This window comes from Choloepus didactylus, chromosome 8 (genome assembly GCF_015220235.1).
Source record: "Choloepus didactylus isolate mChoDid1 chromosome 8, mChoDid1.pri, whole genome shotgun sequence".
Classification (NCBI taxonomy): Eukaryota; Metazoa; Chordata; class Mammalia; order Pilosa; family Megalonychidae; genus Choloepus; species Choloepus didactylus.
The window spans coordinates 127632184-127656705 of record NC_051314.1 but is presented as its reverse complement, the minus strand read 5'-3'; the positions used below and the strand labels follow the sequence as shown (position 1 = coordinate 127656705).

Here is a 24522-nt window from a genome sequence, read left to right as displayed (position 1 = left end):
TCCCTATGCAAATCTTAATATTCTAGCATTCTATACTTTCCTTGGTGACATACTTGGGGACCTGAATTCCATAGTTTAAGACTTGGAATGGAACATCTCTTTTGTTTTGATCTTCTCAGCTTACTGAAATTAAAGCACATTGATGATGATTTTCTGTAATCCCTCTAAGGGAGTTTCTAAGAATTCAAAAAGAGTTGGGCTCTGATATATTTCCTGACTTTGTTGTAAACTTTTCTAAAGGATTATTTCAATAATTATTCTCAGGTACTTTAGAATCATATGTCATAATCTTCATATAATGAAATAACTCACTGTTTCATTGTATGAAGATTGAGTTATAATTTATCTTCAATGAAAGCTATCTTTATTAGGTTTTTAAAATATGTTTTAAAATGAAAAAGGGAAGTAAAACAATAACTTGTGCTGGGCTCTGTTGGTGTGTAGATGGGAACCTTCTCTTCGCATGACCCCTGACCAGGCCCTCCAGCATGCTTGGATTCAGGAGCCACGAAACCTCAAGCCACAGCCCAGGCCCCAGACCCTGAGGAAATCCAGTCTCTGTTTCCCATCTGAGATGAAGGACAAGGTTCAAGGTCATCATCACTTGAACAGAAAAGGTACAGCCCCTCAAACAACCAATCCCATTCCTATAAGCAGGGGCCCAGGTCTTTCCAGGTGATTTTTGCATGTCAGTTTCTAAATTCAAACCCGAATAATTATTCTGGCTACATCACTCCTAGGCTGCCACTTCTCTCCCTTTTGGGATTTTCCTCTTTCAGAAATTTTGGCTCCAGCTGGGTTCGCCTCTCTCTTTCTGCCCGTTATCATTAGGATTTTCCATTTTTCTCCTTTATTCCAATTTCTTTTCTTATTTCACTGTGTCTAGCCCTATGATTACCTTTTGAATTTTCATCAATAATAGATTATGGCATTATGCAAATATTTTTATATGCAGTATAGCCTAGTGGTTGAGTACTTGGTCACTGGAGTAAGATTGCCTGGGATTAAATTCTGGCTCTGTCACAAGGTGTGGGCCCTTGGGCAATTTATTTAACCTCTCCTCCGTGTCTCAGTTTCCCTATTTACAAAATGAGAAAGAGAATATCACCTACTCCCTAGGGTTGTTGAAAGGACCAAATGAATCAACACATGTGAAGTGTTTAGAATAATGCCTGGCACAGAGAATGTGCTTTACAAATTAACTATTTTTACATAACCACTACCAGGATTTCCCCAAAGCCATTTATAGCCTAAGGTACTGTTAGAATGCAATTCACAGTTGAATGCTGCTTGTTCACCTGTCTTCTCTCTCCTTTGGCAGATGAGACCACCAGAGAAGAGGCAACAGACAAAATAAAAGATATAGCCACTAAGCAGGCTCAGAATTCAGGTGATCGGCAGGGTTGTCTCCAGCCTATGGCTGATGTCGTCCAGCTGCCTCATCTAGCAGAAGCTTCTGGAAAGCCAGAGGCAGTTGCTGGACGAGAGGAGTCCACGACTTCCACAGGAGAACAAAGCAAAAACTTCTCCCCCAAGAACACAAACATTTTACCACCCATTGTATGACCTTTGCCAAGGATGTGCCTGCTCCTTTCCAATGATTTGTATTAGAGACAGCACTTATATTGTACAATACTTCGAATTTTGTTGTTTTTTTAATGCATAAAGTTTTGTTTAAAAAAAGACACAAAACTTGTTGCATGGCCAATTGGTATGATTCTTTTTATGAGAAAATGTTCTTGCACCTATATTCCCTCCCTTTGGGTGGGTGAGTGATGGAGGTGATGAGTAGTTTTAAATATTCAATGTAACAGCATCATTAATGGAATTCTAAATTTTCTATCTCTACCACCCTATTCTGTCAGGATTCTTGTTTGCAAATAACTGAAATCGAATTCAGACTGGTATAAGCCACAAGGAATACTTATTGATTTACATCATTGGGTATCAGGAGGATTTGACATAGTTTCAGGGTCTAGGAACTCAAACAAGGTTGTAAGGCTTAGATTCCTTCTCCATATATTACCCTTGCTTCTCCTTAAGGGTATTTCATTCTGAAGACGGCTCTGTCCTGAGGTTGAGATGACCACCAACTTCCAGTCAAACGGTGCAGTCTTCCTTGCTGGCAAGAAAGTCCCAGAAAAGACTTGGTTCAGATCACATGCTTGTACCTGAGCCAATTACTGTGCAAGAGATTAGGATCCTCTGATTGGCCAGCCTGGGTCACATGCCCACATTGGGACCAGCTTCCCAAAGGAAGGAAGCTGAATAAACAAGCAGGATGTGTTCACTCCTCTACCCCCCAAATCTAACCATTTCACTAGTCCTTATCTACATGCATTCATAATTTATGTATGGTTACAATTATAAAGAATACTTATGTGAAACATAGATCATAACATCATAAGCATAGAAAATATACTTGGCTTCATAGTTTCATTATAATGGCTGCATAATAGTCTATCAAGGGGAACACCAGGTAATTGAAGCTCTGGGTTTGGATGAAGTCACCCAAGGAAGATGATACAGTGTGAGAATAGCAGAGGTTCAAAAGAAAGTCCTGGGAAAGATAAATATATAAGGGGTTGACAGAAGTTGAGTAAACCCTCCCCAAGGGATCCAGAGAAGTAGGAGGAAAATTTAAAGGAGAATGTTTCCAAAAGGAAGAAATTCCAGAAAAAATGTTTCTCGAATGGGGTGGTATGGACTTTTAAGTCCGAGCAGTCTCGTGACAGGTGACTTGTCCAAGACCCTTTAGCCTGAAAGGTAGACGGCAGCAGAACTTAGGTCTTCTGGACCTTTTTACTCTGACACTAACCATTCAACCATGGACAAAGTAGGAGGTGGTCAGTGGTTCTACAGAGATAAGACAAGCCAAGACCTTGACATGATAACAATTTGGTGTGGATATTACAAAGTATTTTCTGATTCTCATGGTAAGGCTGAAATGAATGATTGATACGTGTGGCTTCTTATTTTTAGGGAAGACAGAAGGGGAAAGGCATGTTGTGACACGGACAGGGAGGTGTGGGGAACAAGCAGAATGGCCTTCAGCCCTGCCTCTCAGGCCAGCACTGTTTTACTTCTGCCATCTGATTATTTCTTCACTCCTGAGATTTCTTTAACTTACTGTCCCATGGGATCTCCAGGAAACCAAACACCTTGAGCCCTTTAATTGTAATTTTTTTTTTTTTTAATTTTACATCCCTGCTCGCATGGATGGGAAAATCTGCAAAATCCAGTGATTAGCATAAGATGGTATGTCTTTCTTGAGAGTGGTATGAAGATAACGGTAGGGCTCTGTGGGGGTAAGGAGAGGGGAGCTGCGGAAGTGAGGAGAAAGAAGGGAGGGGACAAGGGCTAAGTGGTGGGCGGGCGCCGGTCACAGGTTCACCATCAGCCAGTCCAGCAGCTGCAGCCGTGTAACATTCCCCACCGCCTCGTCCAGCTGTCGTTCCTTCTCGTAGCGCAGCACTGACTGCAGAACCTCACCCACGCTGCGGCCTTTGTCCACAGCAGCAGCCGAGAGCTGAAGGAGCTGCGGAAAGGAAAGGAAACGGTACTAGATGGGGCAGAGCATCCCACAGCAGGCCAGAAAGAACCGGCCAAGTCCAGAGCAAGGAGGCCAGGCAGGCTTTGGAAAACTGCCGGAGGGACTCAGATTACAGGTTGAGAAGAGTTCCTGAACCGTAAAGCTTGCTGCCCTGTTTGAAACAAGAAAGATGATGATTTCATCCTTAATTTAAAGAAAAGATGTTAACCCCCATCTCTCCATGATATGGAAAAGAGTTCCCATTAAGACTAAAATCTTCCAATTTTCTCCCTACAAGGCATTGCTTCCAGTGGGTGTTTGGCCAGTGGTATTCTTGCTCTCTAAGAATTCTAGAGTTCTAAACTCAATGTTATCTCATAGAACAGCCTCCATTCTTTGTCCTATGACCAACAACGGCAGGAGAGAAAATATCCAATGGACAAATATGGATGCTGCCTTCCATGCCCCATAGTTCCCAGAACCCTAGAATTTTGAAGCAGGGATGCATCTTGCAATGTTGCCCAGAGAGGTGAAGAGAGATGTCAATATACCCTGCTAATAATTAGCAGAGCCAAAATTCACACCCCGGTCTCAGAACTCTATGTCCACTTCTCTTTGCATACATAAAATAGTGAGAAAAATTAACCAAAGCCTCCATTCTAATAGGAATCGAGTATATTGCCATTCTTCTGGAATCCGAAGGCGACAAGCCATCTCAAGTAATCAGATTTTTAGTTCATGCATTCTGCTCCTGACTTTCTAATGAGAAAGAGTCAAAGGGCAAATAAACAGGCCAAATATCAGGAGCCTTTTCAGAAGGAGAAATTCCCAAGCAAGAAACTAATCCTGTGTGTGTCTGTGTGTCTTCTTTCCAAGGGTATCTTGAAATCTCTATATAAGCCATGCCTGGGGGGGGGGGCAGTACACATTCAGACCAATTTCCTCTATCTTCCAAATGTATTGTTCTGCCTAAGAAGAACTAATATCATTAGAGCAATATCCAAATACCCTAAGAAGCTGACTTATTGGCTGAGTATTTTCAGTGTTATGTTTCAATGACACTAAATTCTTTGACAATTGGTAATGACCCCAGAGTATGACGAGTTATTTGACTGAGCAGCTGTGATGGCAGTCCCTGAACGGATACTGTGTGAGATGCTGAGACAGCAGTCCTTCAAGGCAGCCGAGACTGGGGAGATGGGTATTGGAAGGCACAGGAAACTCCAGTATCTCAAAGTCTAGCTCTCTTGGGAGGGGGTTCCAACTGTCTGGACATGCCTGAAGGTAATCCTGGGTGGTAAAGGAAGAGTAGCCTCTGCCACATGGAGTAGCTAAATGCCAGCATAAGGTACCCTATTGAAAACCCAAGCTACAGATAAAGGGGCTATACTGTACAGAGCAAATCATCAAGCTGTCTTCCCATTTCCCATGCTTGTCACAACAAATACAGAAAATTATTGATACCCTTTAAAATATTAAATCCAGAACCTCCGAGTAAACCTTTCAACTTTAACAATGGAGGAATATTCGTCATGTAAGGAGAGGGTGCTTGAACCTCAAATTCCTGGCTTTCATTCCCCAATTTTCATCTACTCTCACAAGGATCTCTGCTATATCTCCAAACTGGTCTAGATGTTTCCATCCCTCTTTAATTCCCAGGGCCCAAACTTGTGTTCACCATCCTTCTCTCATTTCTATGCAGCACAGCAATCATCAGGTAAGGGCATTTAAACCCAAAATTACCAATAAAAAATTAAAGAAAGAGTTGTGAGTCCATCATTAGTGTAATGCACTTATACACACTGTCATTCATTCAGAAGAAACCCCTAAGGGCGAAGAAAATCTCATGCACAAGAATCAGAAATGTGAGGCTCAATTTTCTTTCCTACATGAGGAGCTACCCCTTATTGGCTAATCTTGAAGTGGTTTGATAGGGAGTCAGCAGTTTATTTACACATTTTATATTATTAACAAATCTCATTCCCCAACCTTTTTTGATCCATGGAACATTTCAGCTATCTGTGACTTTTCTAGGGACACTAGGAAGAATCACCTTGTGTTACCCATCTGCTTTTACCACCTTTGTTCAGGTATCAATGGATATAATGAACATCAAATGCAAGCCACATGGTGTTAAAAAGAGGTGGAAATATATGACATCAACACCATAGCCAGTGCTATTTTAACAGGATATAATTGCATAAAATAATTTTTAGTACCAGCTAGCTGGACCATCACCTCCTCTAGTTACTGCAAGCCTCCAGAGTTGTCTCTGATACATCTCCATCACACACTTACTAAGGCAACTTTGTCCCTCTAGCCAAAGGACACCAACATTCCATGTCCAGGGGTGGGAATAAATAATGACTAGCATGAATATAGTGTTTTTGTACTTTAACCTCAAAAAGTGTGGTGATGACTAGAGCCTCTGAAATCTGTTTAATAGATGACACATAGATAAATGGTATGACTTTTTTTTTTTTTTAATGTTACACTTTCCTTGGACTAGAGATGAGTTCTAAGGGGTCAAAGAGTTGCTACATAACTCTCATCCATTGTTTGGAGGAGGCAGTCATGAATGAAATGTCAGAGTTAAGAATGGGAAGCTGGCCTTCTCCAATTCCTAGCCCAGCTGCTTCTTTGCCTTTCCTTTGGAATTTCAGAACTAGTTGAAATTTCAAAGAATGATGATGCAATGGGCTTTTTTCCCCTCCTTGTTCAAAGGAAGATTGAGAATCTCTGAGTCATGCTACTGGATAAATTTGAAGACATATCTTATTCATTTTTTTGCACCTCAAATCCTTTTTTTGGAATGAGGCTGAATATAGGTGAATAAATAAAAATATTGATATTTGAGACTTTTAGGTATACCCAGGACAATAAATGATAGTAATGGAATAAATAAAGATGTATCACTGCATGCACTCATTTATGGCAGCTGGGAGGGGTAACCGATTTAGCAGAGAGGGAGGAGCTGCAATCTAAGTGTTGACAGAGAGGGTAATGACAAGAAGGGAGCTGATTCATCTTACAGCATTTTGGGAAGGCCTGGGCCTTAGAGGCACTGGGTCCTGGAGAAGGTAGAGGTAGTAACTTGGGCTGAAAATAGGGATAGTTTGAAAATATGCACTCAGAAGGATTAGAACTCTAGGTTTCCTCCTCTCACCCTGCAAAGCCAAACGATCCTCATCTAACTCCTTTCCTAACCCAGACGGAGGAAGTTTTATTGTCGAGATATGGAAACTGAGAGGCTCGAGACTTAGGATCCAGGCACTGCCGGCATGAGAGACGCAGAAGGAGAGGGAGGGCTCTAGAGAAAGGGTGCACACTGAACGGGGGACCCTCCAGCCCCCTCACCTCTCCTGCCCCCAGAACAATAGCAGACAGGTGTATGCCGCTTAGGTAGGACACTGGAGTATTGTCCTCTGAAGAAACAGAAAGGACCAAGATAAAAGTGATGCTTGGACATGGAATATGACTCCCGGGGAGGAATGTAAACCTGGCATCGTGGGACGGAGAACATCTTCTTGACCAAAAGGGGGATGTGAAAGGAAATGAAATAAGCTTCAGTAGCAGAGAGATTCCAAAAGGAGCCGAGAGGTCACTCTGGTGGGCACTCTTACGCACACTTTAGACAACCCTTTTTAGGTTCTAAAGAATTGGGGTAGCTGGTGGTGGATACCTGAAACTATCAAACTACAACCCAGAACCCATGAATCTTGAAGACAGTTGTATAAAAATGTAGCTTATGAGGGGTGACAATGGGATTGGGACAGCCATAAGGACCACACTCCACTTTGTCTAGTTTATGGATGGATGAGTAGAAAAATAGGGGAAGGAAACAAACAGACAAAGGTACCCAGTGTTCTTTTTTACTTCAATTGTTCTTCTTCACTCTAATTATTATTCTTGTTATTTTTGTGTGTGTGCTAATGAAGGTGTCAGGGATTGATTTAGGTGATGAATGTACAACTATGTAATGGTACTGTGAACAATCGAAAGTGCGATTTGTTTTGTATGACTGCGTGGTATGTGAATATATCTCAATAAAATGAAGATAAAAAAAAAAAAGTGATGCTTGGGGATTCTCCTATGAAAAAGACAGCTTGTTGACTTCAGTCACCAACAGAGAATACTATCAATCAATAAACCACACTCTCCACTTTGCTTTTCTGAAAGCTTTTTTGTACCTTAGTCTTACATATGAGCAGTAGCCAACAGTCACCATACATTAAGGGAAAGCATCAAACCTGAAAGACAGAGGCCAAAATAAGCAAAGTGAACAATGAGAAACAAAGGCAATGAAGGAAACAGAAGAAAATATAAAAATAACACACAATATTTTCTCAGAAAAAATCAAGAACATGAGAGTTACAGATAATTAGAATTATGATAGCCAAAAAAAAAAAAAAAAGAAAAAGAGTCCTGACAAAATATCTAGCCAAAGGGCTGGAACTAAAAAATCAAGGAAATTTCCCAGAAAGTAAAGCAAAGAAATAAAGAGACAGATAATAGGAAAAAAAAAAGATGAAAATGAAACACCTGTTCAACCCAGAAGGAGATACGATAGATTAATAGAAGCTTCAGAAGGAGAAATAAACACATTGAGGGAGGAAATTATCAAAGAAATAGTAGAAACAAATTTCCCAGAATTAAAGACCACAAGTTTTTTTTATTGAAATGTCCCACCTTCACTAGAGCAAATGACAAAAGCCACACACTAAAGCACATCATTATGGAGTCTCAGAACCACAGGGATAAAGACATTTTAAAAGTTTCTGGAGGGTGGTGAGAACTAGATCATACATGAAGGGCTGGATATCAGAACGACATTGGAGTCTCACCAGCAGCCTAGGATTGAGAAAGCATTGGAGCTACGCCATCAACATTTAATTAGAAAATTAAATCATCCTAGGATTTGATATACAATCAAAATTTCATATCAAGGATACAAAAACTTACGAAGTTTACTTCCTATGCAAAATTTCAAAGGAAGTTACTGGAGAACATGTTTTACCAAATAAGGAGATAAACGAAGAAAGGAAAAAAAATTGGCAAAAGATGTGAAAAGGCATTTTTTCGAAGAGGAAATACAAATGGCTAAAAAACAAGTGAAAAGATGCTAATCATCACTAGCTATTAGGGAAATTCAAATCAAAACCATGAGATACCATCTCACACCAATAAGAATGGCTGCCACTAAGCAAACAGGAAACAACAAATGCTGGATAGGATGTGGAGAAATTGGAACTCTTATTCATTGCTGGTGGAACTGTATAATGTACAGCCACTCTGGAGAACAGTTTCATGGTTCCTCAGAAAATTAGATATTGAGTTACCCTATAATCCAGCAATTTCACTTCTTGGTATATACCAGAAGATCTGAAAGTAGTGATACGAACAGATATTTGCACACCAATGTTCATAGCAGCATTATTCACAATTGCCAAACGATGGAAACAATGCAAATGTCCCTCAACAGATGAGTGGATAAACAAAATGTGGTATATACATATGATGGAATACTATGCAGCAGTAAGAAGGAACGAGGTCTTGAAACATATGGCAACATGGATGAACCCTGAAGACATAATGCTGAGGGAAATAAGCCAGACACAAACGGAGAGATATTGTATGTTACCACTAATGTGAACTCCCTGAACAATGTAAAATCAATGTCTTATAATGTAGAATATTGATAGACAGAAGCTAATGAGAATGAATGGTAATCTAATGTGTTCAGATATGTTAATGAAGGTGAATGCAAAGGTATGGGAATGGATAGGGGTGATGATTGTTAAGGGGATTACAAGTATCAGAGCTGCACTGAAGGTGAACAGGATTGAAAGGGGTTGTTTAAAGGCATCAGCACTGCAAATATAGATAGGTGCTTGCATGATATACTTCTAAGGTATGATATTGATATAGAGTTCTCAACAGAGTGGTATATGAAAAAAATCTACCTATTGCACACTAGGGACTATAATTAATAGAAATACCTTACTAGTACCACACAAATACTAGGGCCAAATAATTAAGGGCTGAGAAGAGCTATGGGGTGTTCTGGGGTCATGAGAATTGTTTACAATTGAGAGTGATGAGGATTGTACAACTAAGTGATGATGATGTGAGATACTGATTGATTATCATGGACAGAACATATGCTATGTGAAATTAGGAACCCTATACTTTATAAGTCAAGCCCTCGATCTTAAGACTTGCTGTTGTTAAACTTATGGTTGTAAAGGGGAGGCTAATTCCACCTATAATTATGCCTAGGAGTTACCTCCAGAGAACCTCTTTTGTTGTTCAAATGTGGACTTTCTCTATGTACAACTCTGCAAATAAATTCATCACCTTCCCCTCAATGTAGGACAGAACTCTCCAGGTGAGTGTGTCTCCCTGGAGATGTGGGACACAGATTCCAGGAATGAGCCTGACCCTGGCATCAAGGGGTTGAGTATGCCTTTTAACCAAAAAGGGGAAAACAAAGGCATAAAATAAGAGATTTCAAATAGAGTTGAGAGGCTATCCTGGAGGTTACTCCTAAGCAAGCTTTAGCCAGATATGCCAAATGGCCACATTATAACAAGCCCAAGTCAACAGTAGTCCCGAAAACCCTAAAGAATACCCGGGTCCCTATCTGAGACTCTATAAAAGTTTCACCCACTAAATTTACTTTTCAGAAACTTAAATCCTCCAGAGACCTCCTATGCCAGCTAAGTCCTCAAACCCAAAGACAACAGCCTCTTCGAGAACATCAACCAGATGTGCCCCCTTTTCCCATAATGTCAACACCCCTTTCCAACATGAACAAGTTAGGGCGGTCACTGTCTAGACATTCCTGAAGATTGGGAAAGTGATTTTTAAAAATCTCATAAATATAATAGACTGTTCTCCTGAGTTCTTTAAAATATATTTTTGTGGTTGAAAGCAAAAATAACATTGCTTGAGGATTTTTTCAATGTCTCTAGATGAAATATATAAAACAACTACAATATAAAGGGGGAGGGCAAAGGGACCTACATGGTGGTAATATTTCTACATGCTACATTTCTACATTTAAGTGATAAAATATTGATTCTAAGTAGATTCTGAAAAGTATGTATATTGCAATCCTTACAGAAACCACTATAAACATACACACACACACACAAACCACACAAAGAGATATAATTAAAAAAATACATTAAAATGGAATACTAAAAAAAGATTAAAATACTCCAAAAGAAGGCAGCAAAGGGAAAAGAGGAAGGAAAAGCAGAAAAAAAAACAGAAAACAAGTAATAAAATAGTAGACCTGAATCAAACATATCAATAATTACATTAAATGTAAATGGCTAAACACACCAGCTATAAGGAAGGATTAAAAATTATGACCCAACAATATGTTGCCTATAAAAAACTCACTTCAAGTATAATGGTATAGGAATGTTCAAAGTAAAATTATCAAAAAAGATGTTCCTTGCAAATACCAATCAAAAGAAAGCTTGAACCTTAACATTTGGCTTCTTCACAAAACAAGTCAGACAATTCAATGGGGGAAAGAATAGTCTATTCAATAAATGACACTGAGACAAATATTCACATACCAAAAATGAATTTGGATTCCTACCCCATACCAAGCACAAAAATTAACTGAAAGTGGATCATAGACCTCAATATAAGAGCTAAACTCATGAAAGATTTAGAAGAAAACAGGAGAAAACCTTCAGAACCTTAGATTAGGTCAGGGTTTCTTAGCCTCAAGACTATTGACATAATAGGCCAAATAATCCTTTGTTGGGGTGGGGGGATGCCCTGTGCCTTGTAGGATGTTTAGCAGCATTCCTAGCTTCTACCCATTAGACTCTAGTAGCATCCCCCCAGTTGTCCCCTGGGGGGCAAAATCACCCCCAGTTGAGGTCCACTTGTTAGTAAAAGATTTCTTAGAGATGAAACCAAAAGCACAAGTAACAAAAGAAAAGAATGATATACTGGACTTACATCATTAAAAGCTTCTGTGCTTCAAAATATGCCATTAAAGGAAAACAAACAAGCCACAGACTGGTTATATATGATTTGTATGCCATCAATTTGATAAAGGACTTGTATCCAAAATAAAGAAAAAAATCTTAAAACTCAATAACAAGAAGCAAACAACCCAATCAAAATACAGGCAAAAGATTTGTATAGACATCTTACCAAAGAAGATCTGTGAATGGCTAATGAACAAATTAACAAAAATGGTCAACATCATTACTCATTAGGGAAATGTAAATTATATCTACAATGAGCTATTATTATAATGGCTATAATAAAAATGGCAGAATAATGCTGACAAGGATGTGGAGAAACTGAAATCCACAGAAATTACTGGTAGGAATGTAAAATGGTACAGCCACTTTGAAAAATAATTTTGCAGTTTCTTTAAAAGTTAGACTTGCTACATGATGCAGCAGTTTCACTTCTTGTTATCCACCCAAGAGAAATAAAAACATGTGCACACAAAGACTTGAATTTCCATAGTTGCATTATTTATAATAGCAAAAAAGTGGAAACAAAGTGTCTACTAAACAGTGAATGGAGAAACAAAACGTGGTCTAGCCATATAATTGAATAATATTTAACAATACTACAATATAATGAATACTATTCATTATAAAAGAAATGAACTACTGATACATGTTACAACATCAATGAACCTCAACAACATTATGCTAAGTGTAAGAAGCCAGATACAAAAGACCACATATGTTATGATTCCACTTTATATAATGTCCAGGAAAGACAAATCTATGACAGAAAGCAGATTAGTAGTTGTCTGTGGCACAGGGAAATAAAATTCTAAGATAGAGACATAAGGGACCTTCAGTCCTATTAGTTATTAAAATATATTATAGAATTACAATAATTAAAGCAGTATGCAATTAGTTCAAGAACAGACAATCAACAGAATAGAACAGAAAGTTCAGAAAAAGAAACAAAGATGGGTAGCCATCTAGAAAAAAATAAGGGATTTCATCCTCACACTTCATAACAAATACGGAAATTAAGTCTAAATAGATCAAAGTCTTATTTTTTTAATCATAAAATTACTAGAAGAAAACATGGGAAGATTTTGTTTATATCTTGGAGTGGAAACGGTTTTCCTAAGTATGACACAAAACACAAAAGCAATAAAAGAAAAATAAATGTTAGATTTCACAACACAGACATTTAAAAAAATTATGTATGACAAAAGCAAAGCAAAACAAAAATCACCAATCCAAAGATAAATGACAAAGGAAAAACTTGTAATTCATATCACAAAAGTTGATTTACTTTGTATCTATAAAACTCATTGAGAAATGGGCAGAAAAACAAATAATTCATTCAGAAAAAGGAAATTCCAATGGCTCTTAACCCTATTCATCCTCATGCCTTAGAAGACAAATTCAAAATAAGGCAACACTCAGCAAAGATCAAAACTTTGGCACTCAACCCTGGTGGAAGCGTGGGAAACAGGCATTTCCGTACTGTTTTAATAGGTGTGTAAACTGGTACAAGCTCTATGGAAGACAATTTGGGAATATATACCAAATGCACAAATATGCATTCCTTATGACCTTGCAATTCCATTTCTACATATTAAACACATACAGATACATCTGAATCTGGGCAAAATGCTATCTATTCCTGGATGTCCATTGCAGCATTGCTTAAAGTAGCAAAATATTGGAAACTGAAATGTTCATACATAGAAGAATGGTTAAATAAATTATGGTACCTTCGTACAATAAAATAATATATAGTCATTATAAAGGATGCGGCAGTTCTGTATGTTGCAGAACAGAATGCTATTGTACTACCATTAAAAAAGATTTACATATGTAAGCATTTACTTGTGTATTCATAAACATTTCTGGAAAGATAAACAAGAAATTGATCAGAAGGGTTTTCTCCTGGAAAGGCAATGGGATGGGGATAAGGTTGAGACAACCACGACAACAACAATCTTCACTGTGCATCCTTTTGTACCGTTGGATTTTTAACCATTTGACATATCTACTAAAAAATAAATACAAATTATTGAAAGAAATTGGGCTCACGGGCATCCCAGTGTCACTGGGTTCAAATATTTGTATACATTAATTAAATCTCTCTCTCTCTTTTTAAATTAGTCTAAAGTTTTCCCAGAATATAACTCGCTCTGCTAATTCCTTGGTATCAAAATAGTTTGCTTTACAGGCTGGAAAAAATTTGAGACAGAGCTTGCCAGGGACCCTGAGGAATATATCTAGGATTGGGACTTCACTTCTCTGGCCCAAACTTGAATGTGCCCATAAATCACCTGGGGATTTTGCTAAAATGAAGATTTAGTAGGTCTGGAGTAGAGCCTGAGATTCTAGCAAACTCCCAGCTGATACCAATGCTGTTTGTTGGTCCACAGACGTTGCATATAGTATCTTGTTTAGGTTTAGTGTCACTTGATCTGCTGCTATGACATCCAGCATCTTCCCAGCCCCTAGAGGACAGGCCAGTTATAAGGGTTACTAACACTACTTATTAAACAGAGAAAGCCTCTTCCTCTGGTTTCTAGGAGGATGGGTTTTTCTAAATAATTGGTAACAGCCATTGTTCCCCTTTTCTCGATTGAGAGGAGATCCCCAAATCCCTAAGTGTATGTGTGTGTGTGTGTGTGTGTGTGTGTGTGTATTTGTCTCGTGAGGATGGTCTCCCTTTTTTAATTCCCCCCTACTAGTATGAGGCTGTAACTTGGGTAAATATAAATGCTCTCCAGACTCAAGCTTCCTCTTCAGTGAGCTGATGTAAGGTCTAAGCTTGGAGGAGCTAGGAGTTAGAATGCACACTTACCTTTATCAGTAATAACAATGAGAGGTCGCTTTCCCATCTGCCTTATTCTTTAGTCTTACTTCGCAACTGATTGACAATTTGAGGTGGGGGGAATATAGGTGTTATTTATTGAATCCCTTCAAATCCCCAACACCTCCTGGACAACTAGCTAAGAGAGTAATGACAAGTTTGGAAAGATCATAAATCTAGACCCTATGCACCAAGAAGTCTCCTTCCCCCAATTCCAGCCATGTCCCCAGATTACTTCCCAGTAGCACTGTCTCATTCTTTGGACAATGCTATCTTATCCAAAACTCACCGTGAAGCCCAGACTTTAATTTGATTTTTTTTTTAAGCAAGCCTCTCACAGGTTTCTTATCTGTGCATTCTTCACCTGTGCATTTCTAGCAGTAAGTGCCAAAAACAGACAAAAATATCATTTATCCTTCCTTTTTCCCTTTGATATACCTCTTATTGGGCAAATCTAATTTTACTTTATCCATTATTTCTGCCAAGAGGCATGACCCTCAAATTCTTTCTGCCTCCATTCTACCCCTCCTATATGTATCTTCCCATTGATAAAGAAACAGAACTTAAAACTCCAATTAACCCTCCATAAAGCTTTCCAAATTCCTCTGACTTTCCTCCCTTACCTTCTCCTGGATTCCTTCATCATCACCAGCAAAGTACAAAATAGGGACATTGAGCTCAGAGGCTGCTACCCATTGAAGGACGGCTTGAAGTTGCTTGTTCTGAACAGTATCACATAGGTTGTGATTGCTGACAATCACTTTGGGGGCCATACATCCTTCTGGGGGACGTCCTGATAGACCTCTCAATTCATTGTGGATAGCTTGATAGGCATTCTGCAGGAGAGCCTTGGCAGTCCCTGTGCCCTTGACTGGTAAGCACTCATGTATACTATCTGGGAAGGCTGAAGTTGGCCTGCTAGCATCCCCAGACTTATCATCTCCCAGCTCTGCCAAGGGGGAGTCACAGGACTTGGCAATAATGAGACACAGCTTCATCACTGAGTCCATCAGATGTTCTACCATTTGCCCATTCATGTGGCCATCCAACTGGTTGGCAACCATCTTGGTCAGCCCAGCCAAAGGACCAATAGCCTCATCACCTTCACATCCTTTGGTAGGAGAAGGTGTGGTGGGTCTTTCACATGGATTGCTATCTTCTTCCTTAACCTGGGGTTCACAGCTATGGTCACTCTTGAAAATAGTTTCACCAAGTAAATTCCGGATAAAATTGAAGAAGATGCTCATTAAATCCTTCTTTTCTGTTTCTTCTTTTCTTTGCATCTGGGGAGACTTAGTGGTGGACTCATCAGAAACCGTAGGGGACTTGGTGGCTGGCAAGTTGGTGTTGCTAGCAGCTTCAAGGAAGCTCTGTGCATCCATGCTTCCTCCCTGGGCCAGGTGGTATTGAATCAGAAGTAGGGCAGACACGATCAGGTCTTTGGCCCAGGAGTCTGAATCACACATAAAATTCTCAGGTTTCTCTGGGTGACACATTGGAGGGCTGAGGTTGCAAATTCCTTCGGGAACGTCTGGTATGGGCCTGCCCTGTTTGTTGGGAGCTGTGAATGTTGCATGCTGGAAACCTGGAGATTTACATTCTTTCTGTTGATTTTTATGCCACAAGGTCAGTCCCTCTTTTATAATGTGTTCACCCAGAGTTTCAGCACAAGTCTTCTCCTTCTCTGATTTGAATGCAGGAGTGCACACTTTTTCCCTGAGTTTGGCTTCAGATTTCATTTTTGCAAAGTTTACATTCCGGTTTTTAGGGTCAACCAATCCTTTCATGGAGACGAGGGAATAACTCTCAGCCTTGTCCTTGGCTTTCCTGATGGCCTCGGGGGGTTTCGTGGTAAACATCACTGTGTACAGTTTGCCCAGCATGGCATCCATGATATCTGTGGCATTCTGGCTTCCATGGGAGAAGAGACTTCTTTTCACAGCTGAGACAAAGTCCGTATCACTCATGAGAGTCCCTGTGACATTGTGGAGGTTCTTCATTAAGGAGTCGATGAGATCTGAGACTACCTCTTTGGCGTGCTTGATCAGCACCTTCTTGAGCAGGATGGTGGCAATGGTTGAATCCTTCACTTGGATCCTCAGTGTCTTCATGATGGAGATCATCATATCGGACACCACACTGTTAGCATAGGTCATAATCCCTTGGCTAACGGAAGCTGTAAAGTCATCGGGTCTTTCCTGTCCTCTGAACATCTTTCGCTCCCCAGGTAAAACCCTTCCACCCTCGGTGGCATCACCTGCGTTACAAGATTCAAACACTTCCTTATAGAAGAAGGACTTTCTAGAAGCAGGTTTATCATCTGGACTCTTGCCTTCCCTGGTGCATTCTTTGAACTTCAAAGTGCTCTTATATTTTATACTTGGGGAATTCTGTGATGATCTTGTGGCTCTATCTCCAGAACCAGGAGCTTTGTCTGGGGCAGCATTCTTGGCACATACCGAGACAGTCTCATTCACCAGCTCTGATGCCACCTTACTCAGGCTTTTGATGGGTGGCGTGGGCTCATTCCCCATGTACAATGACTGATGGACACATTTGTTTTCAGAACCATCAATCTTCTCATTGATCTCCTTGCGGGCCATGGCTATGACTAGATTCGTGAGGCGGTTGGCATAGAAGGAAACTTCATCTATTGAGCTCTCATTACCAGCACGGGCACTGGAGCCCTGGCCAGGGTTCTCTTTGTGAGTCACCTCAAAATGGAATCTCCCTGGATTGCCCCTGTTGGTGGTGTTGTAGTAGTCCACAGAGAAACCCTTACGTGAGTCTCCTGAGTTAGCCATTTCCCCACCAAGTGATGATTCTCCAGGCTTGAACCTAGTATCTTGAAATCCTGCAGTACTTTGTTCCAGGTCTTTGCGGAGCCAACTCAGCACTCTGATGGGATCAGTTGAGGCTTCCTTAAAAACAGAGAAGGATTCATCCGACTATAACAAAGTAAAGATATGGAATATTTAAGACCAATTACAAAAATTGTTACTCCTTTCCAGTCTTAACAGCTCCATCATCTTAATAAAAATAGCCAACATCTATTGAATGCTTACCATACATCAGGCACTGTTTCAAGTGTTTTAAGGCCATTACCTCATTTACTATTACTCTCACAATAAGCCTAAATGTTTGCTTCCTTATTATCCCCACTATACAGAGAAGGAAATTGAAGAAGAGAAAGGTTAGGTCAGTTACTAATCTGAGGCTATTCAATGAAACACTGATGGGGCAGGGAATCCAACCCAAGCAGTCTAACTCCAGAACCCCACTCTTGGTTGCTGCTTCCAACAATCTTTATGATCCGACCATCATCAGCTGCATAGAAGAGTTAGCATTTGAACTGAGTCAGTAGATTTTTCCTGTAGTGATATTGCTGTTTTCTGTGGTTTCCCTGTTTTATTTACATCTCTTATTATAAGTATGGTTTTTGAAAAGTTAGAAAATTCAAGGACAGTTGGGCAAATTAATCTCTTTGCCAGGTGTTTTAGTGACCTAGCCATTTAGCTGGGTTGGCTTAACAATAGGAATTGATCGACTCACAATTTCAGAGGCTAGAAACCTTGCTTCCCCCCCAGGGTCTTTATCTTCTGCCTGGCTGGCAATCTTCGGGGTTTCTTGGCTTTTCTGCCAACCTGGCAATGCACATGGTTGTGTCTTCGTCTTCAGGTCCCATTGACTTTTGGTTTCTGGTTGCTCCCCATGGCTTCTCTGTGTGACTTTCACTGCTTTTAAAGAACTCCAGTAATTTGGATTAAGGCCCAGCCTGATTCAGTTGGGTCACACCTTAAGTGAAGTAATCTCATCAAAACTGTCCTATTTACAATGAGTTCACACCCACAGGAATGGATTAAGATCAAGAACATGATTTTCTGGGATACATGACTCCAGCCACCACTCCTTGCTACACAAGCATTATGGTTTCCAATTGACTATTTGACATTACTTAAGTTAAACAATCTCATTGAGAATTGAGTTAATAGCTGTAGGCAATTTATTTGTGATAAGCACACATACACGAATTTGTATTTTATATGTTAACATATTGTAATCTATATGTGGGGAAAAATCTCTTCACTTGAACATGGGATAAAATTAAATAAAATAATTTATGTGAAAGAGTGCTAAGAATCATTGTAATTATTGGAATTTGTATGTCTATCTGGGAATGACCACAAGTACTGCCCATCTTTAAAGGATAATTTGGTATTTTTATTACTAAGTGTCATTACTATAGCTACTATTTGTTAAATACTTATACTGTTTGTCAAGCATTATACTAAATGAGTTACACTCATCATTCTTTTAATCCTCACACACCAACCCAGACCCAAGTAGTTGGCCTCGATGTAGTTGACTGGCCACGATGGAATCTCCTTCCTGTCCTTTTGGGCCCTTTGTGTTGTTTCAGTAATAAAGCAGTCACTTGCTAAAGTCTTTGTTGTGCATGAGCCTGTGTTCCCACAACCATATAGCAACTCTCTCCACACAGGTCCCTTTGCCACTGTGGAAAAGACTAATTTGCCTCCATTTGCAAATTCATTTTAATATTTCTGATATATGTATATTTAAATTCTTCTTTGAACCACACCAGTTCCTCATTAACAAGTTAAATAAGATTTTTAATGTGTTTATTTTTACAACACTCATGATTTTACCCTTCTCTGAAAATTATCCTTTAACAGTTTTGGAAGTCTTCTACCAAGATGTCCAATAAGTTCGCCAAACAGAGACAGGTAAATGTTATCACCAGAGAAGTACACCAGGTGTATCTCTTCTTGGGAAGATTACAATAGTGATTCCATTTAGATTATAAAATCCTTAAAGGGAGAGAACTCTGTCTCATTCATCTTTTTTTTTTATTTTGAAATAAATTCAAAGTTATAGGAATAGTTGCAAAAACAATACTAACCCCATACACAGAATTCCATCATACCCTGACCCCCCTCCCTCGAAAGCTCAATCCACCAACTTTAACAGGCTGTCACATCGCTATTTCTTTCCCTCCCTCCCTATCATCCAACATCTATTGCTCTGTCTTCTGAACATATGAGAGCAAGCTGCACACATCCTTGAACATACACTATAATTCACATATACACTTCCCATGAACAAGAGCATTCTTTTATGCAATCCCATTAAGCTCAGCTGAGAAGTACAAGAGATTCAACAATGATACAAAGCTTACATTCTATATTTCCTTTTCCTTATGTCTCAATTGTGTCCCTTTGAGCCACCTGTCCTCTATCCTTCAATACCATCCAAGTTCATCCTTGGCATTCAATTGTCATCTATTTAGACTGTCTTTTTTTTTTTTTTTTTTCAGTTGTGGAAACATACATACAGCCTAAATCTTCCCATTCCACCCCCTCCCTAGCCTTCTATTAGTGGGATTAATCACATTTAGAATGTTGTAATGCTCTTTCCCACCATCCATTACTAGAAATTTCCCTTCACTTCAAACAGGAACCCTACACTCATTTCTTAACTCCCCATTTCCCCTTTCCCCATTTCTCTTAACCCAAACTCTACTTTTCATCTCTATGGTTATATTCTCTGATAATTTCTTTGTGTTTACTGTGGGGCTTAAAATTAACCTCTTAAATCCATATCAATCTTGTTCTTTTTTGATACCACCGTCACTTCAATAGGACACATAAACTATGTTCCTATACTCCTCCATTCCCCCACCTTTATATAGTTGTCTAAAATTACATATTTTACATTGAGTTCAAAACCACTAATTTGTCATTAGAGTTTGTGTACTTTATATCATGTAGGAAGTAAATAGTGGAGTTACAGTTCAAAAATTATTGACTTCTATTTGTATTCCATTATGGTCAGAGAATGTGCTTTGAGCATATTCAATTTTTTTTTTTTTAATTTCTTGAGGCTTGTTTTATGTCCCAGCTTATGGTCCCTTCTGGAGAAAGATCCGTGATCACTAGAGAAAAATGAGTGTCCTGGTGATTTGGAATGTAAGGTACTATATATTTCTGTTAAAATTCTCTATATCTCTTTCTCCTTTCTTTGTTTCTCTGTTGGTAGGGCTCCCTTTAGTATCTGAAATAGGGCAGGTCTTTTATTGGCAAAGTCTCTCAGCATTTGTCTGTGAAAAATTTAAGCTCTCCCTCAAATTTGAAGGAGAGTTTTGCTGGATAAAGAATTCTTGGTTGGAAATTTTTCTCTCTCAGAATTTTAAATATGTCATGCCACTGCCTTCTCACCTCCATGGTGGCTGCTGTGTAGTCACAATTTAGTCTTATGTTGTTTCCTTTGTATGTGGTGAACTGCTTTTCTCTTGCTGCTTTCACAACTTGCTCCTTCTCTTCAGTATTTGAGAGTCTGATCAGAATATGTCTCAGAGTGGGTTTATTTGGATTTATTCTTTTTGGAGTTCACTGGGCATTTATGCTTTGTGTATTTATATTGTGTAGAAGGTTGGGGAAGTTTTCCCCAACAATTTCTTTGAATACTCTTTCTAGACCTTTATCCCTCTCTTCCCCTTCTGGGACACCAATGAGTCTTAAGTTTGGACGTTTTATTTTATCTGTCATATCCCTGAGATCCATTTCGATTTTTTCAATTTTTTTCTCCATTCTTTCTTTTGTTCTTTCATTTTCTGTTCTGTGGACTTCTAGGACACTGAGATGTTGTTCAGCTTCCTCTAATCTTGTATTGTGAATATCCAGAGTCTTTTTAATTTGGCCAACAGTTTCTTTTATTTCCATAAGAACTTCTGTTTTTTTATTTACTCTTGCAATGTTTTCTTTATGCTCTTCTAGGGTCTTCTTTATGTCGCTTATATCCTGGGCCATAGTCTTCTTGATGTCTTTTAAATCCTTTGCCATGTTTTCGTTCCTCGATTGTAGTTCTTTGATTAATTGTGTGAGGTACTGCGTCTCTTCTTTATATCTTGATTTGTGTGTTTGGAGTTGGATTCTCCATATCGTCTGGTTTTATCATATGCATTAAGATTTTCTGTTGTTTTTGGCCTCTTGGCATTTGTTTTGCTTGATAGGGTTCTTTCAAGTTGTAAAAAAAAAAATACCTATCTAATTTTTCAGAAACACAGTTTGGTGATGTACATTTTCTCTAACTAACCAGCAGATGGCGTCTGTGAGTCACCTATACCCCTCAAGTCAGTTCTCCACCTTGTCCCAGCGTTGTGTGGGGAAATGATTCTTGTGGGGTTCAGTTGGAGAACTCAGTTTGGGTGTGTTGCTGGAGACATCTGCCCCGAATGTGGGGCGTGTGTACGGGTGGCCAGGGAGGAAGGACAGCTTTAATATTCAAATCCCCCAGGTTCCTGGAGATTCAAGGCTGCCACAAGAGTCTAAGCCTTCATTTCATTTCAGCCCCAGACCCTCTCTCTTGCTGTCCCACAAACCACCAGACTTGGCATAGTGTCCCTGGGTTCTCCGAGCAGGTCCCCCCCTCAAGCCACGATCCTCCAGAACCTCTGCCGAGGGAATGCCATGCTACGTCATCAGTGTGTGCCATCCCTCAAGGGAAGCCCCGGGCCGCCGGGCCGTGCCAAGGCGCTTTCAGCCTGATGCAAAGATGGCCAAACGGGGCGTCTCAACACCCTCCTCCTTGCACTGTTCCCCCTTCCCAGCTCCGGGACAACTGGCGGGGCTCTGGGCTGTGGGCACAGCTCTGGGCAGGAGTTTATCCAGCTCTCCAGGGAGCCAGCTGCTAGCCGCGGGGTTTCTTTCTGCTTCTGGCTCTCCCCTCCATTCCCCCGGCCCCGAGGGTATCTGCAGCGGGCTATCTTCCAGGCCAGACACCGAAAGGCAACCCAGCCCCTTCTTGCTGTGTTTTACTGCGTGGCTCCCACTATCGCAACTGCAGCCGCTCCTGGGTTTCCCCCCCCCTTTTTTTTTTGTTTTATTAAAAGAGCCAGTTGGTCTCCAAACGCCAAACCCTGGCTTCCCCAGACCACCGCGTGGCTGTGGGTCTTCCAGCTAGCTTACTCACTTGTTTCAGAATGCAGACTCCCAGTTTCGTCAAGTATACGGCCCCTGTGGAACTAGCAGACCTTGCCCAGCTGGTGCATCGCTGTAACCGGTATTCTGGGTCACTTTCTGGTTTTTATCTAGTGTTTTTCATGGAGGTGTTTTTTGCCCTGTCTCACCTAGTCACCATCTTAGTTTCTCCTCCTCCCCATTATGTCTTAACTCCTCCCCGGGCCTTTTCACCTGTTAGTGCTCTGCTCACACCCTGTCTCCTTCATCTTTGTATCTCTGACCCTAAGACCCAGCACAGCGTTTGGGCCAGTTATCAATTTATTTTCTCTCAACTCTGAATCCACCCTTCTTCACCTTGCTTTGGAGCTGGGCCCTATGAATATTTCTCTTCTAAACACTGGCTTTGTCAATGGAAGGACACAGTATGGTCATCACAGGAGGAAAGGGCTTCCCTTCTCGGTTCTGGCATTTCTTTCAGCATGGTAGCCAGCAGATTGGCTTGGTGGCCCAGCATGTGGGAGACCAGATAGAGTTCTTCTCAGAAGCCCTCAGGGACCAGTTCTGGCCCACCTGTACCCTCTGGCAAGTTTCTTGGGCACCAACAGGCTGTGTGTCCCTGGGGTACCATACTCTCTGAGTCACCCTTGAATGGGGAAGAGGCAAGGCTCTTCTGAGATCTTAGTTCCTTCCTTGTTTGCTCCCCCTCAGTCTATGGGTGGTAGCTGCTCTCTGCATTTGCTGTCTCTGGAACTCCTAGAGCCCCCTTTTTTGGCAGTTAATGGTGTGGTTTCCATCTCTTGCCTGGCCCCTGACAGATACAGTGCCTGATACTAAAGTATTTAATAAATGTTTGCTGAATGATGAAAACAGAGTGACATAGGTAAGAGTTTATAGCTCTGAGAAATTTAAGACATCCTACATTTTAGAAAATACTTGCTATAAATCTTGGAGACATTTGTTTCCAATCCCCAACTATTTGAAAGTGAAGAATTTTTTTCCAAAAATGAGATGGGAATTTTTGGTTCTATAGGGGGCTCATTTATTCCTCCCAAGAGTCCCATCTTCAGAAATAAGAATGCCTGATGGTGCTAGTGATGGAAAGAATAAGGTTGCTCCTAAATGGCACTTCTCATATTCCTAACCTAGTGTTTACAAGGAGGTTGATCCTTACCATTTTCCAGTCCTGGGGGTGGTTGTCTCCAGGCGAATAAACATCAACTTTGCATACTCCATTTTGGCTTTGTAACCAGTCGACTCTATCTGACATCTGTAAGTAGAAAAATTAGAAAGGCAAGTTTTATGAAAGTAAGGAGAAACAAGGAGAAATAGAACAGGCTGTGGAAAATAGGAACAATGCTTTCAGTTAGAGACCTGTCCCAAGAGCTACTTTGCACTCACTTAACTCTGGGTATCTGCAACCTCAGCTCTCAAATGCAGGAAGAGTTCTTCAACATATTTGTATCTCTAGTGCCTAGGCCAGTGCATAGGTCTTCATATATATTTGCTAAATGAATGAACTGAGGCAGACATGTCCTGCTCTTTGTGTCCTTGGTTGGCAGTCCCCAACTCCTTGAATTTTTGATAGACCTCCAAAATACCACATGATCAGAATAGAATTATAATTTACTTCTCTCTTGCCTATTCTTCTCCCATCAACTCATTTTTAAGTAATATATGCTTTATTTTAAAATTAATTTCTAGAGCACCTGCTTATTCAATTAACAATAAGTCTAGAAGCTCTTGACTAAAACTAATCCTTCCTCCAATTATCCAAGATTCTTGGGGATTTCTACATCCCCATGGTTCATCAAACTTCCATATATCAAGAGAAAAGAGAAGTCATATGCACCAATGGACTTTTGTCCATGGCTGCAGGAGGCCCTTACAGATGTGGACTTTTTCACAGCCTTCTCAACACTTTTCTGCATTCCCTAATCTCAGTAAGTGGCACCACCATCTACCTGGTCTTGTCAGCCACAAAGCTGGGATTCATTTTAGTGTCTTCTTCTACCCCAAGCCTAGATACTCCTTTCTCTCTTTTCCTATTTGTAGCCATTTTTCTTGAAGGAATTGCCTGTAATTGCTGCCCTCATTGTCTCGCCTCACCATTAAGTGTTGTAGCCCCTATTCCACGTACTCCTTTGACTTTGGCTGTACTCTTGCTCA

At 40.2% G+C, this 24522-nt stretch overlaps 2 protein-coding genes across 3 annotated transcripts in view; one reads left to right on the top strand and one right to left on the bottom strand.

The window, feature by feature from the left end:
• DYRK4 (dual specificity tyrosine phosphorylation regulated kinase 4) overlaps positions 1-1566 on the top strand; it is a 40705-nt gene extending 39139 nt beyond the window's left edge. For both annotated transcript variants that reach the window (XM_037847166.1, XM_037847167.1), the window contains exons 14-15: positions 445-617; positions 1322-1566. In XM_037847166.1, the coding sequence (XP_037703094.1) occupies positions 445-617; positions 1322-1566 (418 nt within the window). The remainder of the gene's footprint in view (positions 1-444; positions 618-1321) is intronic.
• A 1816-nt stretch (positions 1567-3382) lies between these two features.
• Positions 3383-23623, bottom strand: AKAP3 (A-kinase anchoring protein 3). Its single transcript, XM_037847945.1, has 3 exons — positions 23528-23623; positions 15001-17298; positions 3383-3538 (listed from the first exon to the last, which is right to left on the bottom strand). Exons 1-3 carry the CDS (start codon positions 23621-23623, stop codon positions 3383-3385), a joined length of 2550 nt encoding a protein of 849 aa, XP_037703873.1.
• Positions 23624-24522: the final 899 nt, after the last annotated feature.

Coding starts and splice junctions, on each gene's coding strand:
- AKAP3 (XM_037847945.1), bottom strand. CDS start 23,623: ATGTCAGATAGAGTCGACTGGTTACAAAGCCAAAATGGAGTATGCAAA. Junction 17,299..23,527: donor ACCCCCAGGACTGGAAAATG/GTAAGGATCAAC, acceptor TCTGTTTTTAAG/GAAGCCTCAACTGATCCCAT. Junction 3,539..15,000: donor ATGAAGGAATCCAGGAGAAG/GTAAGGGAGGAA, acceptor TCCTTTCCGCAG/CTCCTTCAGCTCTCGGCTGC.